This window comes from Oryx dammah, unplaced genomic scaffold, assembly GCF_014754425.2.
Source record: "Oryx dammah isolate SB20612 unplaced genomic scaffold, SCBI_Odam_1.1 HiC_scaffold_18, whole genome shotgun sequence".
In the NCBI taxonomy this organism is placed as follows: Eukaryota; Metazoa; Chordata; class Mammalia; order Artiodactyla; family Bovidae; genus Oryx; species Oryx dammah.
This window is the reverse complement of record NW_024070202.1, coordinates 110,126,473-110,146,080: the sequence shown is the minus strand read 5'-3', so window position 1 is coordinate 110,146,080 and position 19,608 is coordinate 110,126,473. Positions and strand designations below refer to the sequence as shown.

The 19,608-nt window shown below is 37.9% G+C and overlaps 1 protein-coding gene across 1 annotated transcript in view; it reads right to left on the bottom strand.

Moving 5' to 3' along the window:
* CNTNAP2 (contactin associated protein 2) overlaps positions 1-19,608 on the bottom strand; it is a 1,413,967-nt gene that overhangs the window by 1,099,311 nt on the left and 295,048 nt on the right. Inside the window, exon 7 of the mRNA XM_040259921.1 lies at positions 5,237-5,386. Coding sequence (XP_040115855.1) covers positions 5,237-5,386 — 150 coding nt within the window. The remainder of the gene's footprint in view (positions 1-5,236; positions 5,387-19,608) is intronic.

Genomic DNA, 19,608 nt, shown 5'->3' with positions numbered 1-19,608 from the left:
TGGCACAGATGGTAAGGTAAAGAATCTGCCTGCAATGCAAGAGACTCAGGTTTGATCACTAGGTTGGGAAGATCCCCTGGAGAACAAAATGGCAACCCACTCCAGTATCCTTGCCTGGAGAATTCCATGGACAGAGGAGCCTGGAAGGCTACAGTCCATGCAGTCACAAAGAGTTGGGTATGACTTAGCGACTAGCAGATCATTTAGGAAACATTTAGACACTCGAAAGTGTGTGCGGCTGGTGGCATTTTCCCATAATAACAGCCAGTGAACAGCAGAACTGGAAACAAACCTTTCACTTGCTTCAGTGAGAACTGCTTTATGTAGGTTTATATTTGAGACAGGCTAAGCCCTGCAGCCTGGGACAGTTTGCTGCAGTACTGCAAACTTTACATCTGGACTAAGGTCTCCTTGAGGAACACAATACAAAGAAACTATTAGAGACTAAAAATTACTCTGTGTATTTGCAGTTAGGGCAAATTTATGACAAGAAGATACAAAAAGACAAAAAAAAAAAAAAACCTACCACTTCTGAAGAGCTGAGAGCAAAACAGGGTGTTGGAACAAAAATAGAATTTTGGAGCAAAGGCAGGGTACTACACATGTCCCCTGCACTCGCCACCACCAAAGGGGTGGGCAAAACACCCGAGCCACCTCTCACCCTGACTTCTGACTCCTGGACACACCCCTACCCTCTCCCCTTGTAAGGAACCAGCTTGCCTCACTTCCATAAGCAAGCCAGCAAAAGAGCCTGTCGTTTTTTCCTAACTCCGACCGGATGCAGCAGGGGCTCCCATAAAACCTTGCCTGAATTTCCTATTTGGCATCTGATCAATTTCTACTGACTAAGGAGTCTAAGAACCCTGGTGGGTAACATATTTACATATCAGCCTAATAGCTATTTAGAATTCATGCTCTATTTCAATGAGGAGTAAAAGGTTATACACATGTGGGCTTCCCAGCTGGCACCAGTGGTAAAGAACCTGCCTGCATGCAGCAGACAGAGGAGATTTGTCTGTTTGATCCTTGGGTCAGGAAGATCCCCTGGAGGAGAGCATAGCAACACATCCAGTATTCTTGCCAGGAGAATCCCATGGCCAGAGGAGCCTGGTGGGCTACAGTCCACAGGATTCCAAAGAGCTGGATATGACCTAAGTGACTTAGCACGCATGCATATGTGTACATATATATATATACACTAATGAGCTTAGATTTGTAACTGGGAGGGAATGGGCCCTTTCATTAAACTTTATTAATTCTATTCCAATCAGACTCCAGCCAGCCCCCAATCCTATCCCTCCCCGCTTCTCTCTTGCCACTTTCACCTGGTCTGATACTTTTGAGAGCTGCCACCATCAATGTGTTCCTTAGAACTCCCTTTCCGAATAGATTATCTCTGGAATTTTCTTATATCTCCTCTTTGCCCCACAGCTCCTTTGGCTTTATTTCCTTTCAAATTAAAACACAGGGATAATCAAAATACCAAACCTAAAAAAAAGTTTTTAAATTAAAAAAAGTTTTTAAATTAAAAAAATCTTTCTACTCTCTCATGACCATGAGCCTTGGCCTGTATCAGAAAGCCAATTATCAGGTAAGCAGTCAATAATAAGTTGAATTATTTTGTTTATAATTCTTTTGATTATTAAAATTAATGAAGTGTTATGAAAAGGAATTCAAGCTAGCAGATAGAGAAAAAAGCTAAATCAGTTAAAATAACTTTCTTTGAGGAAACATCCCAAATGAATAATCTTTCTTTTTCTGTTTATTCCTAAGAAAGAACAAGGTGAGATAATTCTCCGAGCTTAAACATCTGATTGAGAGTGTTACGGAGGAGAACTAACAGCTTTCCTAGGACGAGCAGGGAGCAGGCATGGAGCAAGGGAGCTCCACGCTGGGGGGTTCTGACATCCTCTGGTGGCAGAAGCAGCTGCGTGGACAGGACTTAATTTCAAATTAAGCAAACTGTGGACATGTTTAAGGGCAGGATGCCTTCACTTAAGGCTTTTACCCAGCAGGAAAGCAATTTGATTTTTACTGACTAAGGAGGAAGAAATGCTTTGAGTAGTCAAGCAGTTGGTAAGAGACCTGAGATAAACACATGATCTGAAATCTAAAATTTTCCTTGGAAAGGGCTGTATTGAGTGAGTTTAAAAAAGACCCCAGGTGAATTAGAAAGGCAGTCAGCATTTAGCATTCCCTGGGGTCAGACCTTGTGTTTAACAGATGATGCTGTGTAATATTCACAGAACAGATTCTATGGCATTTTAATAGATAAAGAAGGTAAGATAAATTGTTAAAATGACCTATCAACTGAGTGAAGCCATGGCTCCAAATGAGGTGTGTATGATTCAAAGCCTCCACTATAGAACAAAGTCAATTCTCCTTTCCACCAGACTAATATTCCTTAAGACATCATCATTACAACATCTGCGACTTTAAATTTTCAGCAGAGACAGCACGAAGTTGCATGTGCGTGTTTTAAGTTACAGTCTGGAGGCAGCTAGCATTCTAATCAGGCAGCCACATGCCAGAGGCGGTCATGAGCACACTCTTAAAACCACTGCAGCCACTCCAGACGTGACTGCTCCAGGATTGCTGCTAACTATTCCTGTCATCAGTTTCCGAAAGTCGAGTTGAGTTTTTATTTGTAAAAATGGTGGTTTGTCAATTAGCATAAGTGATAGGTTAATGTTAGGAAAGAGATCTCAGTGGTGAAATTAACGATATTAAGGATATGTACTTTGACAAAACATCTTTCAGAGACAGCCACAAACTGTGTGAAAGTGGGATAAGACTCCAGTGAGGTCTGTGGCCCGAAGCTGCGGGTCCTAGATTCTGGATCAGTGAATCTGTGCCAGCTATTAGCTTAGGAGCTTTCTGTTGCCTGGCACCGGCTCTGAGTGTAGCTGAATTCTGCATCTAAAATATTGCTACAGCTGCCTGAAGAGGACAGTTTATTCAAGAGAAGGCAAGTCAGAGGGTGAGAACTTTAGGGGCCTGACAAAGGAGTTTGTATTAACAGTGTTGTTCTTTTAAAATAAATGTCTGTATGGGCACCAGGGGCTTCTCTGGCAGCACAGCCGTAGATAATCCACCTGCCAATGTAGGAGACATAGGTTCAATCCCTGGGTTGGGAAGATCTCCTGGAGAGGGGAATGGCAACCCTCTCTAGTATTCTTGCCTCGAAAATCCCATGGACAGAGGAGCCTGGCAGGCTACAGTCCACAGGTTTGCAAAATAATCAGACACGACTTAGCGATTAAACAGTGACAACAATATGTGTGCCAGACCCTGACTGGGGCTTCCTTTCACTGTTACATGGTGGGAAAACTTTCTGAGAGTAGCTATTTCTTACCCATCTCACTTGTCAGTGGCTGATGTTGTTTTTCAAAAAGAATCTAGAGATGAATGGAGCAGGGAAGCATACACACTACTCTATGTGAAATAGAGAGCCAGTGGAGATTTGCTGTATGACCCAGAGAACTCAAACTGGGGCTCTGTAACAACTCAGAGGGGTAGGAAAGGGTAGAAGGTGGGAAGGACGTTTGAGATGGAGGTGACATATGTACTCCTATGGCTAATTCATGTTGCTGTATGGTAGAAATAAACCAATATTAAACAGCAATCATCAATCAATTAAAAATAAATAAATATAAAAAAGAATCTAATACTCAAGCAAACTGGCTAAGTTAGATCTAGAGTTCTGTTCCTCAGATACCTTGCTTCAGAATCACCTAAAGTTTAGAATTCTTCAATTTCTTAGCATCCTGCATTCTGAAGTTCTAGGAGTGGGGCCCAAGAATCTGGATTGCGACAAGTTCCTCTAGTGATTCTCCTATGCTCTGAGGATTTAGACAATGAAGATATAACCAAAGAAGTGTCATGATCATTTGCTCACAGTATTTCTCAAAGGTAGACCAAAGACCCACGAGGGAGGAAATAGGATCCTGCCCGCCAGGTGTGAAAACCAGAATCAGGAAAGCAACAGTAAATAGAACACTATAAAGCCCTCATATCCTATAAACTCTATGCCATAAATTTGTGTTATAGCTCTTTGCCTACCCATCTAGATGGAAATAGATCAAAACTTGCCTTAAGCATTCAGCAAGGTCATTCATGGCCAAAGATATTCCACTGTCATTTGGATGAATCAGGATTATCAATAGCTTTCCAATTGACAATTGTTATTCACTTTCTGACAGCAATGAAAATTGTTAGTCAAAAGCCCATCATGTTAAATATGATTTGGGGAAAAAAAACCAGTTTAGCTCTTGGGTTACTTTTTTTTCACATCAGTAAGTCCAGTTTATTCACTCATAAGACATCTTATCTGGCTTTGATCTGCTCATCAAATATTTATTGAGAGACTTAAAAAACATGTAGCTCTAAATCCCAATGAACAGCCATGGAAGATTAAAGAAGCGGGGGTCTAGTTCAAGACTTGTATCTCTGAGTCGTCACTCATTATCACATTGCGATGGAGAGGGGAGAAATACTCTGGTGCAGGAGTCCCAGGTCTTGAATTCTGTGGCTGGCTACAGACTCAGTTGAAGTTTGTAAGCTATACTGCAAGTCAGTGTATTCCTGTCCTGATTCCAGGAATTTCTATAGGACCTTGGGGGATACAGCAAGAAACAAGATAAACAGGATGACTGTTCTAAAGTAGGCTTATTCTCATACTTAGAGAAATAGCCAGCACAAACGGTCAGCCAAGTGAGTGTACTTTCTTGGATGCAGACCCTCCAGCCCAGTTAAAACTTCATATGATATAGCCATGGCCAACAACTTGAGTACAAGCTCAGAAGAGCTGAATCATTTCTGAATTTGCAATCTAGAGAAATGGTGAGATAACATTACATGTTTGTTCTTTTAAACCAAACATTAAACTAATTACTAAGGTTTGGAGTAATTAGTAACACAGCAACAGATAAGTAATATATAATCCAAGGACATGATTCTTAAGAACAATATTTTAAGAATGAAGGGATTCAGAATCTCATGCTTTATACTTAGAATATTGGCACTAGAAGAAAATGTTGACAGCATGTTAATATTATCATGAAGAAATAATAAATTTACTACTCCTTTTAGTTCAGTGGGATTACAGAATCTGTCTGCTTTTACCTGAGATCTACGGAGTCCACTGAATCAACACAAATACTTCATAATCAAACTTTATTGAAACTCCATTTTTAGCAATGCATTAGTTAGCCAATTAAAAAAATGGTAGTCCTACCTCCGAAAAAGTACTTTTCACCAGTTTTAACTTGAAGAGGACTGTTAGTTCGAACTGCTGAGGCTTCATCTCCATCGATAGTGAGAACAGCAAAATTCTCCTTAGCTAGGAAACGGACCTCATGCCACTGGCCATCATTCAACCCAGAACCTGTTAAATACAAGAGGAAAGACCACTTTTTAAAAGATTATTTGGTTTAAAATAATTTTAATATCAACAGAGCTTTGCAAATAAAAATTAATATATTTTGATCTAGAAAAATTCAGTGTAGCTACAATTAATATCTCACATTTCTTTAATATTATAAATCATTCTCTCCTCTACTGGACAAAATAGGACCTAACTGTGAAGGAAAATAGAACATGCCATCCCAGAAAATGCTATTTCAGAATACTGATTATTTTTTGGGAAAAAAAAAAAGTTTCTTAAGAAACAGCCAGCACAATAAGAATACTCTGACACCCTCTTTGTCTCCCTGAAAGCAAAAAGTAAGTCTTTCATGTGAAAAAATTCCCTTCCTGTACTAGGAGGGTAATAGGCTTCCTTATCACCAAGAAGAGGGAAGTTAGAGCCAAGAAGGCTGTATAAACAATCCTTATTCTTCTTAATTTGCTTCTCCAAGCCTAAATTTTAGTCAGTTCTTCACAGATTTTTTTTTTAATCTTTGTCTAAAAAGGTATAAAATCTGTCTACAGTGGTTACTTCTTTGAGTTTTCTGTGAGCGCCATACATATGAAATTACACTTGTTTCCCTGCTGCTAATCTATTTCAATTTAATTTTTAAACCAGCCAAAGAACCTAGAAGGGAATAAAGGACAAGTCTTCCTCCCTTACAGCAGTTATTTGTGCTAATTGACCACTAATAGGTATGATAAATTATACCAGGATTACCTCATCATTTACAAATAAGATATCATTATAATGAATTAGGTTATATTTAACTAGACACCAACTAAATAAATGAACTCCTTAACAATCACATTTCACTCTTGCTTAGTACAAAGATCTTTAAAAACAAAACCCATTTAGTTCTCCATTAGACAGAAAATAACTAAAAGATACTGTTCAGTTTGTATTCATTTTACAAAGAATAATTACAAAATTAAGGAGCAAAGACAAGAGAACAGCCTTGAACAAAAGTACCTGGAAATAGTACAAGGAATACTAAGACACACAGAAATCTGAGTCATAGTGGCTTTCTTTCATCTTACAAAGGCCTATGCAAAGGGAAGATAGTTTGTTCTAGACTGCTCCAGACAGCTTAATCTAGAATCCACAGGTAGAAGTTATTGAAGGTGCACTTCAGCCTCACAAAAGAAAGACAAGCCTAGCATAGAAAAGTATCCAAAAATGGAACGAGAGAAAATCGATGAAGCAACCATGGTTCCAAGCCTCTGATCAGAGGTCTGAAAACCAAAGCTTACAGGCCAAATACTGCCTGCTACCATCTGTTTCTATACAGCCTGGGAGCTAAAAATAGTTCTCACATTTTAAAATGTTGAAAATAAATGAAAAGAATAACAATATTAAATTGCATGTGAAAATCATATAAAATTCAAGTGTTCGAGTCCACAATAAAATCTACTGGAATATAGCCAAACTCACCTGGTATATATATCGTCTTTCTACAGAGTTAAACAATTGCTGCAGAGACTATATGATCCACAAAACCTAAACTATTTACCGAGGCATCATTTTCCTTTACAGAATAAAGCCTAAACAAATGATTGGTGTACAATATTAATAAAAATGCCATTTTAAAGAAAAAAACAGAAGGCCTCTTGGGGCTTGAAGATAGTCACATATATGTGGTATTAATCAACAGTATACTAGTAAATATTATTGTGAATAATCACCCCCTCAGGTATTTTTTTTTTTTTTTAGGATTTTCAAATTTTAACTTAGTAATACTTATTGAGCACATTTTATTTCAATGGAGGAAAACAGAAAACCCAGCCTCAAAATAATGAATACTAAATAATTTTCAAATTATGAAATGTATGATATAAACAATTACATAGATAAAGGTTTTTTGTACTCTGAAATTACTATGTAAATATACAGTCTTATTCTAAAAGAGAAGTCAGTTAGCTGCCAGACAAGTAGTAGTGTTAACTGAAACAATTCCTTCTCTATTTAGGTTGCTTTTGGGTTCCCGCACAGAATTGATCCATGGATGAGGATAACTTCACCATAACATTTTCCGTTAAAGTATAAAACTGGGGTTAAAGTTAATTAGCCACAGAACTGTATGGTTTTGTTTTGGCCTCTATAGTGTGATGAACCCTGCTTTGAAACATATTTTGAGGGTATAGGTCCCAAGCACAGTAATGTTATAAATCTTTCATCCTAAATAATAACACATTCAAAGAAAGTCATTTACAAGCTACCTTAGGCAACTGGGCTTTCTGTTCTAAACTGTAGACCAGAAAGCCTTTCTAAAAAATTCTCATGGAAACTTCCTCATCATAAAGTTAACTTATAAATGGAAAATCATAAGTTTAACTGTTCATGACAAAAAGGTCTATTATTCTATCAGATTAAAATTAAAAGATTATTTTTTTTTTCAAGAAATTTAATCACTAGAGAAATTGGACCTCAGAAAAAAGCTGCCTTATTGATAGCATCCACTGCTGCTTCTGAGTTTGAACTGTGATTTCTATTCATTTTAATTCCAATTACTGTTTTGAACTGTTAATGTTAATGATCAAGAATGTCTGTGTGTTTTGTGTTTTTTTTTTTAATAACATGGTTAAAGAGAAATTTTAAGAAGCAACATATTTTCCTTTGAGCAATGGGTCATTTTTGGCCCATTGAAAAATGACTCATTTCTCAAAAGAAAATTTGTTACAGCTTAAAATTTCTCTATAACCACATGTTATTAAAAAACAACTCTTGATTTTTGGTTTATTATATTTGGAGCCCATTCCTATCAGATTGCTCAGGCATACCTCTTGATGATTAACAGTAACAGTTCAAAACTGTATTCCCCCAAAATAACTTTTAAAAAAATTACTATCCCCAATAAATAGGTGGGAGAACTAAACGTAACAATGTTAGGCATTCTATACATGGTAAATGGCAGAACTAGGAACTAGAACTCAGACATACCTAGTTCCAGAGACTGATTTCTTATAAACAGCAAACAAACAAGCAAAGAAAAGCAACAATTAAACATGGCATGTAGACTCTGTGCATCCATGATCAGAACTCTCTTACACCACACACACAGGCATTTCCATTCGCCACCAGCCTGGAGGGAGCTCAGCTTCTGGGGTACCTTTGTTTCACACAGCATCAGAGTTGCAAATAAACCAAGACACCATCCAGTTTCATCTGCTAATTTTTAACATTTACATTATCTGATTTTTGTTGTAATGGAAGATCCCACTACTACATGTCTTTCAGTATTTTCTTCCATTGATGTTTTTTTTTCCCTTAAAATGCAATATGAATGGGAATTTCATACATTTGAGAAGCAAATTCTACTAGCACTGTTTCCCCAAGGCATATTAAAGTAAGCCCAGGAGTATACATTTAAATCATCTCTATACTTTGTTAAACTCAGCAAACAGAACTATGTGCTCACCCCCTTCATGTTATAATGAGTGGATCAATCAATGATCTTGAACATGCTATCTTTTGTCAGTTTGTTGGGCTGAGATCCTAATCTAGACCTTTTACACTTCAACAAGTTTTTACCACTACTCAGAACTCAGTCATTAAATTTTTCGGTGCAAAAAAAGAAGATGCCACAGTTTCAGCATAATTTCCCTCTGCTTGTGTCCATTCCCTTCAGTGTAAGGGAGACCTGAACAACTTGTATGAAACACCACTAATGAGCTTGCCTTTATCATTTCCTGGACCACCAGCCACCTGGAGGAAGTAGTAGAGAATTAATTTTGCTTTAGAGAAGCTATATGAAGAGCCTGAGGTATTTTTAAAAATAATATTGTTTAGTATTTTTAATTCATATGAAATGGAATATTAGCAAAATTTAAGAGCTTTTGGAATTTAATATATAACACTCACTCAGAATAGGGGTTTCCCAGATGGCTCAGTGGTATAAAGTCCATCTGCCAATGCAATAGCCACAGGAGAGGTGGGTTCAATCCCTGGGTCAGGAAGATCCCCTGGAGGAGGAAATGGCAACCCACTCAAGTATTCTTCCCATGGACAGAGGAGCTTGGTGGGCTATAATCCATGGGGTCACACAGCACTGGACATGACTGAGCACTCTGACATTCATTCAGAATACTACAGCTGATCATAAAAGATACACCTACAAGGATCAGTATAGTATTCAGGGGAAAAAATGTCTCATCATCCCAAACTTTATTAGAATCCTGTGAGTCATAACCAACAAAGAACACATCACCAAACAGGATTAAGGCATTGCTTCTCATTTGCTAGTAAAGTGGTAGTATCCCTTCACTCAGTATTTTAGAGCAAGTGTCCCTGGGAATGGAGAGACTCACCAGAGACCTGATCCATAATCCTGGACACAGTGGTGTCTTGGTGGCTGGAGAGTGACTCAGGACCAGACCAAAGTAGGATGCTGTTAGTTATTGATACTTAACATGAAGATTCAAGTGTCATACAGCTAACATTTCCTAGGAGCCTTGGATACGCCTGGCACTACCTAACTCGGTACGTGTCAATCTATTGCCTTTTCTCAGCAGTGGGCATCAAGATGGCAGAAAGGCAGGGAAATAGTGTGGTAGCCCCGAAGGACTGACACGGGAGCCAGGCTGCCTGTTTTTGCTCCGACCCTTGTCAGCCTGGGCAGTTTACTTAACCTTTCTGTGCCTCGGGCTCCTCTTTTCTAGAAAGCAAATAATAGTATCCATGATGTAGGCTGGTTTTGAGGAGTAGATGAATTAGGGATTCGATAGCGTTAGAACAGTGCTAAGCACCTAGGAAACAGCATAACTGTATCTATATCATTAGGTCAAAAAACAAGGAAGGTTGATGAGTTCATTTTACAAAGGAAAAATCTGACACAGGAACAGAGAACTTTTTCTTTGGGGGTCATTGCATTGCAATTACATATATTGGTGTAGTTATAACAAGCCTTTTAAATAAGACAACAATATAATAACAATGGGGAGATGATGAATATATACGTATGAGACCGAAAAAAAGTGTCCTAACATTATGCTAATTGACACTTTAAACTTAGAAAATGTCCAGTGACTGCATTAGACATGGGGGAAAGTTCTGTAATCAAACAACTTAGAGCTGAAGATGATTTGTTCTGCAAATGTGTTAGATGACCCACAAAGTTATGACAAAGACATTGATGTGAAGAAATTTGAACAAAACTATTTCCAAAAAGTGAGAGTGAAAAATGAACTAAATTATTTATGTATGTGATTAAAAAATTAGTAATTAAATATTAGAAACATTTTTAACCCACAGCCCTAAGCAATTCTATATGCAAGTTAAGTCCAAAGGTACTCATATTATCTCCTTGGGAACATAGATTGTCTTACATTGGGGTCCCATTGGCTTTAGGCTGACAAGCTCCATATGACATGGAGGTGAATTAGAAGCCAGGGGTATCTGACTCATATAGGCTGACCATCAGAGAGGCCAAACCGCATAAGAGTCTAGAACACAGACTCTGAAATCAGACATCTGGATATACATTTAATTTTTGCTCACCTAATAGCTGCACCTTCAGCAAGCTAACCACTTTAAGCCTCGGTTTCCTTTTCTATTAAGTAAGAGTGCTGAAAATATCTACTTCATAGGGTTGTTATGAGGATTATGTGTATATACTGTTACTTAGAACAGTGTCTGGCACATGCAAGCTGGGGTTCCCAGGTGGCACACACATAGGCAGCAAGTTAGCGCTCAATAGATGTTAGCTATTGCTTGTATTCAGTGACTAAGACTAGCTCTCTAAATAGCAACTTGGGTTGTTATACATTAGTTCTATAAGTATTAACTATTCAGTTCAGTTCAGTTGCTGAGTCAAGTCCGACTCTTTGCAACCTCATGGACTGCGGCACTCCAGGTTTTCCTGTCCATCACCAACTCCCAGAGCTTGCTCAAACTCATGTCTATTGAGTCGGTAATGCCACCCAACCATCTCATCCTCTGTCGTCCCCTTCTCCTCCTGCCTTCAATCTTTCCCAGCATTAGGGTCTTTTCCAGTGAGTCAATTCTTTGCATCAGGTGGCCAAACTATTGGGGCTTCAGCTTCAGCATGAGTCCTTCCAATGAATATTCAGGACTGATTTCCTTTAGGATTGACTGGTTGGATCTCCTTGCAGTCCAAGAGACTCTCAAGAGTCCTCCAACATCACAGCTGAAAAGCATCAATTCTTTGGCACTCAGCTTTCTTTATGGTCTATTATGAAATGATTAAAAATCAATTTTCTTCATGAATAAGTACCTGCCTCCCCATATGAATCCTATAGTGCAATAAGTCTTGAGGAATTTGGGGAGTGGGGAAGATAGCTATATATGAAAAACCAGTGCAAGTGTTAGTCCCTCAGTCGTGTCTGACCCTTTGTGATTCCATGGACTGTAGCCTGATAGGTCTCTCTATCCATGGAATTCTCCAGGCAAGAATACTGGAGTGGGTTGCCATTCCTTTTTCCAGGGGATCTTCCCAACCCAAGGATAGAACCCACGCTTCCTGAATTGCAGGCAGATTCTTTACTTTCTGAACTACCAGGGAATTCCTAGTTTCTTGTTAATATCAAGGTCAAAAATTTCTAAAGCCAACCTTGAGCTATACAATAAAATATTGTATATTTTAACTATTCCTTCATAGTTACAGATGCACATTCACTTCCCCAAAATGTGTTTTTTTTTTTTTTCTCCAAATACATTATTCAATAGGCATGGTTCTGAATGTCTGTGGAATATTTCCAAATACTAAATTCAATTCCAAGCAATGACTTCCCCTGATGACCAATTTTGAGGAGACTGATATAAACCAGAGTACATATTTTCCAAAGTATTTTTGTTTTAAAAATGTATACTATTGCAACAATTTTGTTGTATGTTTACAAAGATTATTTGAATATACTTTAGGATAGATACCTCCAGTTATTCACTAATTAATAATAAAAACTTTTAAACTGTAAATTACAAAAGAAAACTTTTCACAAAGAGAATTTTTTAACCTAAAACCAACATCTTTGTAACCATATTCCAGCTTCTGGCTTCATTTTTCTTAAAATAAATAAATAGTTTTATAATTTTTCCTCTAACATCTCCTTAACTTATAATTGCTAGAAAAACTTGTTTTGTATGCAAATGTAAAATGTTAATGAAGCATATTCTACCCAGGCTGACTTTCTAATGGTATTATTTTTAAAGTAAGACTCTTGAGGTGGTTACTATGATTGAACAAGGAGAAACAGATGTTTCTCTTATTAGAGACAAGAAGAAAAGACTGGTTTAATGAATACTGAAAAAAAGAAAGTATTTAAAATATAGTCACAAACCAAGATGTAACATCTGTTTGAAAATGCTTCAAATAAAATTACAGTGACTAGAGTTTTCAGTGTTTTCCTCCACATTTAATCTTGAGAGAAAAATCTCTGAGACTAGAAAGTCACCTTTAGGCAGTTAAAGTATTCTCTGAGGTGCTAATAATATACCCCATAAGTTACCAGTTATCCATTTATGCAGTATGAAGGAAAAAGGGAATATACACTTCTTTATAGATACGCCACGTTTGTTGTTTTAGTCACTAAGGTGTCTGACCCTTTTGCAACCCCCTGGACTGTAGCCCGCCAGGCTCCTCTATCTGTGGGATTCTCCAGGTAAGAATACTAGAATGGTTGCCATTTCCTTCCTCAGGGATTGAATCCTCCAGGCAAGAATACTAGAATGGGTTGCCATTTCCAATCCAGGGACAGAACCCCATCTATACCACTGAGTCACCAGGAAAGCTCGATATGCCACATACTATTTCTTATGTTATCTAAATAAACCTCATAAATAAATTGATGCAATTTAATCGTGTACTTTTACATGTCAATCTGAACCATATAAATATGACCAACTACAATCAGAAAGAAAATGTAATATCATGCTTGGGTAGGCACATAATACTTTTTTTTGTTTGTTTTAAGCTGAAGAAATTGTTAAATAACCAAACAAAAACAATACCCATCTGTGGATGTAACTGGTGATAGAAGCGAGGTCCGATGCTGTAAAGAGCAATATTGCATAGGAACCTGGAATGTCAGGTCCACGAATCAAGGCAAATTGGAAGTGGTCAAACAAGAGATGGCAAGAGTGAATGTCGACATTCTAGGAATCCGCAAACTAAAATGGACTGGAATGGGTGAATTTAACTCAGATAACCATTATATCTACTACTGTGGGCAGGAATGGAGTAGCCATCATGGTCAACAAAAGAGTCCGAAATGCAGTACTTGGGTGCAATCTCAAAAATGACAGAATGATCTCTGTTCGTTTCCAAGGCAAACCATTCAATATCATGGTAATCCAGGTCTATGCCCCAACCAGTAATGCTGAAGAAGCTGAAGTTGAACAGTTCTATGAAGACCTAAAAGACCTTTTAGAACTAACACCAAAAAAAGATGTCCTTTTCATTATAGGGGACTGGAACACAAAAGTAGGAAGTCAAGAAACACCTGGAGTAACAGGCAAATTTGGTCTTGGAATGCAGAATGAAGCAGGGCAAAGACTAATAGAAGATGCACTGGTCATAGCAAACACCCTCTTCCAACAACACAAGAGAAGACTCTACACATGGACATCACCAGATGGTCAACACCGAAATCAGATTGATTATATTCTTTGCAGCCAAAGATGGAGAAGCTCTATACAGTTAATGAAAACAAGACCAGGAGCTGACTGGCTCAGATCATGAACTCCTTATTGCCAAATTCAGACTCAAATTGAAGAAAGTAGGGAAAACTGCTAGACCATTCAGGTATGACCTAAATCAAATCCCTTATGATTATACAGTAGAAGTGAGAAATAGATTTAAGGGCCTACATCTGATAGATAGAGTGCCTGATGAACTATGGAATGAGGTTTGTGACATTGTACAGGAGACAGGGATCAAGACCATCCCCATGGAAAAGAAATGCAAAAAAGGAAAATGGCTGTCTGAGGAGGCCTTACAAATAGCTGTGAAAAGAAGAGAGGCGAAAAGCAAAGGAGAAAGGGAAAGATATAAGCATCTGAATGCAGAGTTCCAAAGGATAGCAAGAAGAGATAAGAAAGCCTTCTTCAGTGATCAATGCAAAGAAATAGAGGAAAACAACAGAATGGGAAGGACTAGAGATCTCTTCAAGAAAATTAGAGATACCAAGGGAATATTTCATGCAAAGATGGGCTCGATAAAGGACAGAAATGGTATGGACCTAACAGAAGCAGAAGATATTAAGAAGAGGTGGCAAGAATACACAGAAGAACTGTACAAAAAAGATCTTCACGACCCAGATAATCATGATGATGTGATCACTAATCTAGAGCCAGACATCTTGGAATGTGAAGTCAAGTGGGCCTTAGAAAGCATCATTACGAACAAAGCTAGTGGAGGTGATGGAATTCCAGTTGAGCTGTTTCAAATCCTGAAAGATGATGCTGTGAAAGTGCTGCACTCAATATGCCAGCAAATTTGGAAGACTCAGCAGTGGCCACAGGACTGGAAAAGATCAGTTTTCCTTCCAATCCCAAAGAAAGGCAATGCCAAAAAATGCTCAAACTACCGCACAATTGTACTTATCTCACATGCTAGTAAAGTAATGCTCAAAATTCTCCAAGCCAGGCTTCAGCAATACGTGAACCGTGAACATCCTGATGTTCAAGCTGGTTTTAGAAAAGGCAGAGGAACCAGAGACCAAATTGCCAACATCCGCTGGATCATGGAAAAAGCAAGAGAGTTCCAGAAAAACATCTATTTCTGCTTTATTGACTATGCCAAAGCCTTTGACTGTGTGGATCACAATAAACTGTAGAAAATTCTGAAAGAGATGGGAATACCAGACCACCTAACCTGCCTCTTGAGAAATCTGTATGCAGGTCAGGAAGCAACAGTTAGAACTGGACATGGAACAACAGACTGGTTCTAAATAGGAAAAGGAGTACGACAAGGCTGTATATTGTCACCCTGCTCATTTAACTTCTATGCAGAGTACATCATGAGAAACGCTGGACTGGAAGAAACCAAAGCTGGAATCAAGATTGCCAGGAGAAACATCAATAACCTCAGATATGCAGATGACACCACCCTTATGGCAGAAAGTAAAGAGGAACTAAAAAGCCTCTTGATGAAAGTGAAAGAGGAGAGTGAAAAAGTTGGCTTAAAGCTCAACATTCAGAAAACGAAGATCATGGCATTTGGTCCCATCACTTCATGGGAAATAGATGGGGAAACAATAGAAACAGTGTCAGACTATTTTGGGGGGGCTCCAAAATCACTGCAGATGGTGACTGCCGCCATGAAATTAAAAGACGCTTACTCCTTGGAAGAAAAGTTATGACCAACCTAGAAAGCATATTCAAAAGCAGAGACATTACTTTGCTGACTAAGGTCCGTTCCGTCAAGGCTATGGTTTTTCCCGTGGTCATGTATGGATGTGAGATTTGGACTGTGAAGAAGGCTGAGCGCCGAAGAATTGATATTTTTGAACTGTGGTGTTGGAGAAGACTCTTGAGAGTCCCTTGGACTGCAAGGAGATCCAACCAGTCCATTCTGAAGGAGATCAGCCCTGGGATTTCTTTGGAAGGAATGATGCTAAAGCTGAAACTCCAGTATTTTGGCCACCTCAAGTGAAAAGTTGACTCATTGGAAAAGACTCTGATGCTGGGAGGGATTGGGGGCAGGAGGAGAAGGGGACGACCGAGGATGAAATGGCTGGATGGCATCACTGACTCGATGGACGTGAGTCTGAGTGAACTCCGGGAGATGGTGATGGACAGGGAGGCCTGGTGTGCTGCGATTCATGGGGTCGCAAAGAGTCGGACATGACTGAGTGACTGAACTGAACTGATAGGTAAAGAGAGAAATTCACTTTGTAAAATGTCTTCATTCAGAAACAACCCCTTGTTTGGAAGCTTTAAGTTAGAAATATACACTGGGGAGAGCCTACTTCGTGACATTTTTTATGCATTGCTATATATGACTACTTCCCTAACTTAATATGTAGAATCTTAGAGATGGGATGGATTCTTTCCTTTCAGGCACCCAGAATCCTTTGAGAAAAAAAGAGCCTAGCTTACATGATTTTTTTTTTTTTTTTTTTACCTTATATGCACCTTAGAATAATTTGGGAAGCTTTAAAAGTTTCGCACTGAAACTTCTAAATCACTGCAGAGGAAAATAAAGACTTAAATAAACAGGTACATATTATGCGATCCTAGTCAGAATTCCAATACTAGTCTTTGTAGCAATAAAAACACAAGACTGTATAATTTATAAGGATTTTTAAAACCTTAAGTATTTAATATTATCAAAAGAAAAAACAAAAGTTGAGAACTTATCTTCTGATTTGAAGACTTATTATAAAGCTACAGTATTCCAGAAAGAAATTAGAACTAGACTCAAACATATGTGGTCCATTGTTGTTTTTTTTTTTTTTTTTTTGACAAAGCCTCTAAGGCAATACTATGGAGAAAGAAAAGGTGTCTGTTTCTTTGCTTTGATTTTTTTCAAAACTTGGTGCTGAAACAACTGGTTAAATAAAGGGGAAAATGTGTCTAAATTTCTACTTTACTCAAGACACAAGACTTAATTCTATAGTGATTTTAGACCCCAAAACAAAGCCTAACTGTAAAGTTTCTCAGGGATAACATAAAGTAAGTATCTTCATGACTTTGGGGTTTAAAGAGATTTCCTAGAGGACATGAAAATCACTTGATAAATTGGGCTTCATCAAAATTTAACATTCCCTCTCATCAACAGACATGATTAAGAAAATTCAAGTCAAGACAGAGACTAGAGAAAAATATTTACAACATATTTATCTGAAAATGGAACATACTGAAATACAACAAATCTCTTATAAATCAATATTTGGGAGATAAAAATGGGCATAAGTCACAACACAAATAAAGGTAAATTCATTGCTCATAACCAGGTGGAACATTTCTTGACATTGTCAGTCATAAGGGGAATTAAAGCCACACTGATATACAATTTTATACCACTTCAGTTGCTAAAAATTAAAAGGACTAACCAGGATTTGGATCAGTTTGAACTCTCATACATTGCTGATGGGATGCAAAATGGTACAATTCCTTTCGAAAACTCTTTGATAATTTTTAAATAAAGTTAAACATATATTAATTTTATGACCCAACAATTTCCCTCTTAATTATTTCCCTCCCCAAATCAAAAGGCATGTTGCAAAAATACTTGTATAGGAAGGTTTCAGCAGCTTTACTCAACTGGGGATAATTATATATCCATAGAATATATATTAAAATAAGGAAATGTTGCTAAGTAATAAAGACGAATGACCTGGTGGTTCAAACATTGTTTTGCATGAAAGATTGTGGAGACTCCATCAACAGATGAATGGATAAGGAAGTTACATATACACAATGGAATATTACTCAGCTATAAAAAGGAACACATTTGAGTCAGTTCCAATGAGGTAAATGAAACTAGAGCCTATTATACAGAGAGAAGTAAGTCAGAAAGATAAAGACAAATATCATATGTGAACACATAAATATGAAATCTAGAAAGATAGTACTAAAGATTCTACATGAAGGGCAGCAAAGGAGACCCAAATATTTTGGACACGGTGGGGGAAGCAGAGGGTGGCATGATATGAGAGAATAACATTGAAACATATACATTACCATATGTAAAATAGATAGCCAGTGGGAGTTAGTCCTATGATGCAGGGAACCCAAAGCCAGTCTTCTGTGACGACCAAGAAGGGTGGGTTGGGGAGGGAGGTGCAAGGGGTTTTCCAGAGGGATGGGACATATGTATACTAATGCTGATTCATGTTGGTGTATGGCAAAAACTATCACAATTATTGTAATTATCCTCTAATTAAAAGAAAAACAACAACAACTGTGCTGAAAGAAAAAGCATGCAGCCACACAAAAATAACATACTGAATGAATCCTTTTATGTGAAATTTTAAAACAGGCACAACTGTAGTGATGTAAATGAGGAGAGTACTTGCCTGTGGGGGGAGGGTGCAAGCAAAAACGTACCGTAAGAGGTACAGGGAAACTTTCCAAGGTGCTGAAATGTTCTATATTTTGATTGGAATACCAATTGCTTTTGTGTACATATGTATCAAAACTATCAAGTTATGCTTTTAAGATCTGTGTATTTCACATAGAATCGATTCTCATTCATGGATTCAGTATTTGTTGATTCACTTTACTGCTAAAATTTATTTCTAACCCCTAATCCACGCTGGTTGTTCTTTCAAGGTCATTCAGGGACTTCTGCATGCAGGGATTGATGAAAAATTAGAGTTATACAAGTTCCCAACTGAGGTCAAACAAGTAGGTCTGTCTACTTGTTTCAGCTCTCATCCCATAATCAGTGTTCTTTTTGCTATATACTTAGTGCCAGGGTGTTTTTGTGTTTGTTTCTTTTTACATTTTTGTGCTTTTGTCAATTTTATCATTTAAAGTGGTCCCAAAATGTGGTGCTAAAATCGTGTTTAGCGTTCCTAAGTGCAAGAAGGCTGGCCTGTCTCAAGAAGAGAAAGTATGTGTGCTAGTTAAGCTTCTTTGGTATATAAGTTATAATCCTGTTGATTGTGAGTTCAATTTTTTTTAGTTCAGTGTTAGTGAATCAATTATATGCATTAAAATGTAACTTTAAACAGTAATATATAAATCAAGGTTATGTGTTGATGCAAATGTTGTGACCAGAGGCTCTCAGGAACTTAACCCTATATTCCCTGTAGGAGTGATGGTTCAGTAGTCATTAATTCAATGTTTGCAATGATTATGCAGGACATGTGCAGGTGCTAAGTTGCTTCAGTCATTTCCAACTCTTTGCAACACTATGGACTGTAGCCCGCCAGGCTCAACTGTTCATGGGATCATTCAGGCAAGAACACTGGAGTGAGTTGCCATGCAGTCCTCCAGGGCATCTTCCTGACCCAGGGATCTCATATCTACTGAATTGGCAAGTGGGTTCTTTACCACCAGCACCACCTTGGAAGCCCACGCATAACATAACTGCCATAAATAATGAAGGTCAACTGTATTGTATAATGTTTACTTCAAAGATATATAAACTTTTTCAGCTTTATTTTTTAATTGATGGAAAATTGCTCCAAAGTTTTGTGCTTGTTTCTGCTGTACAACAGCACAAATCAGTTATAATTATATACATTTCCCTTACCCTCCTGAGCCTCCCTCCCCTCTCCAACCCTACTTCTCTA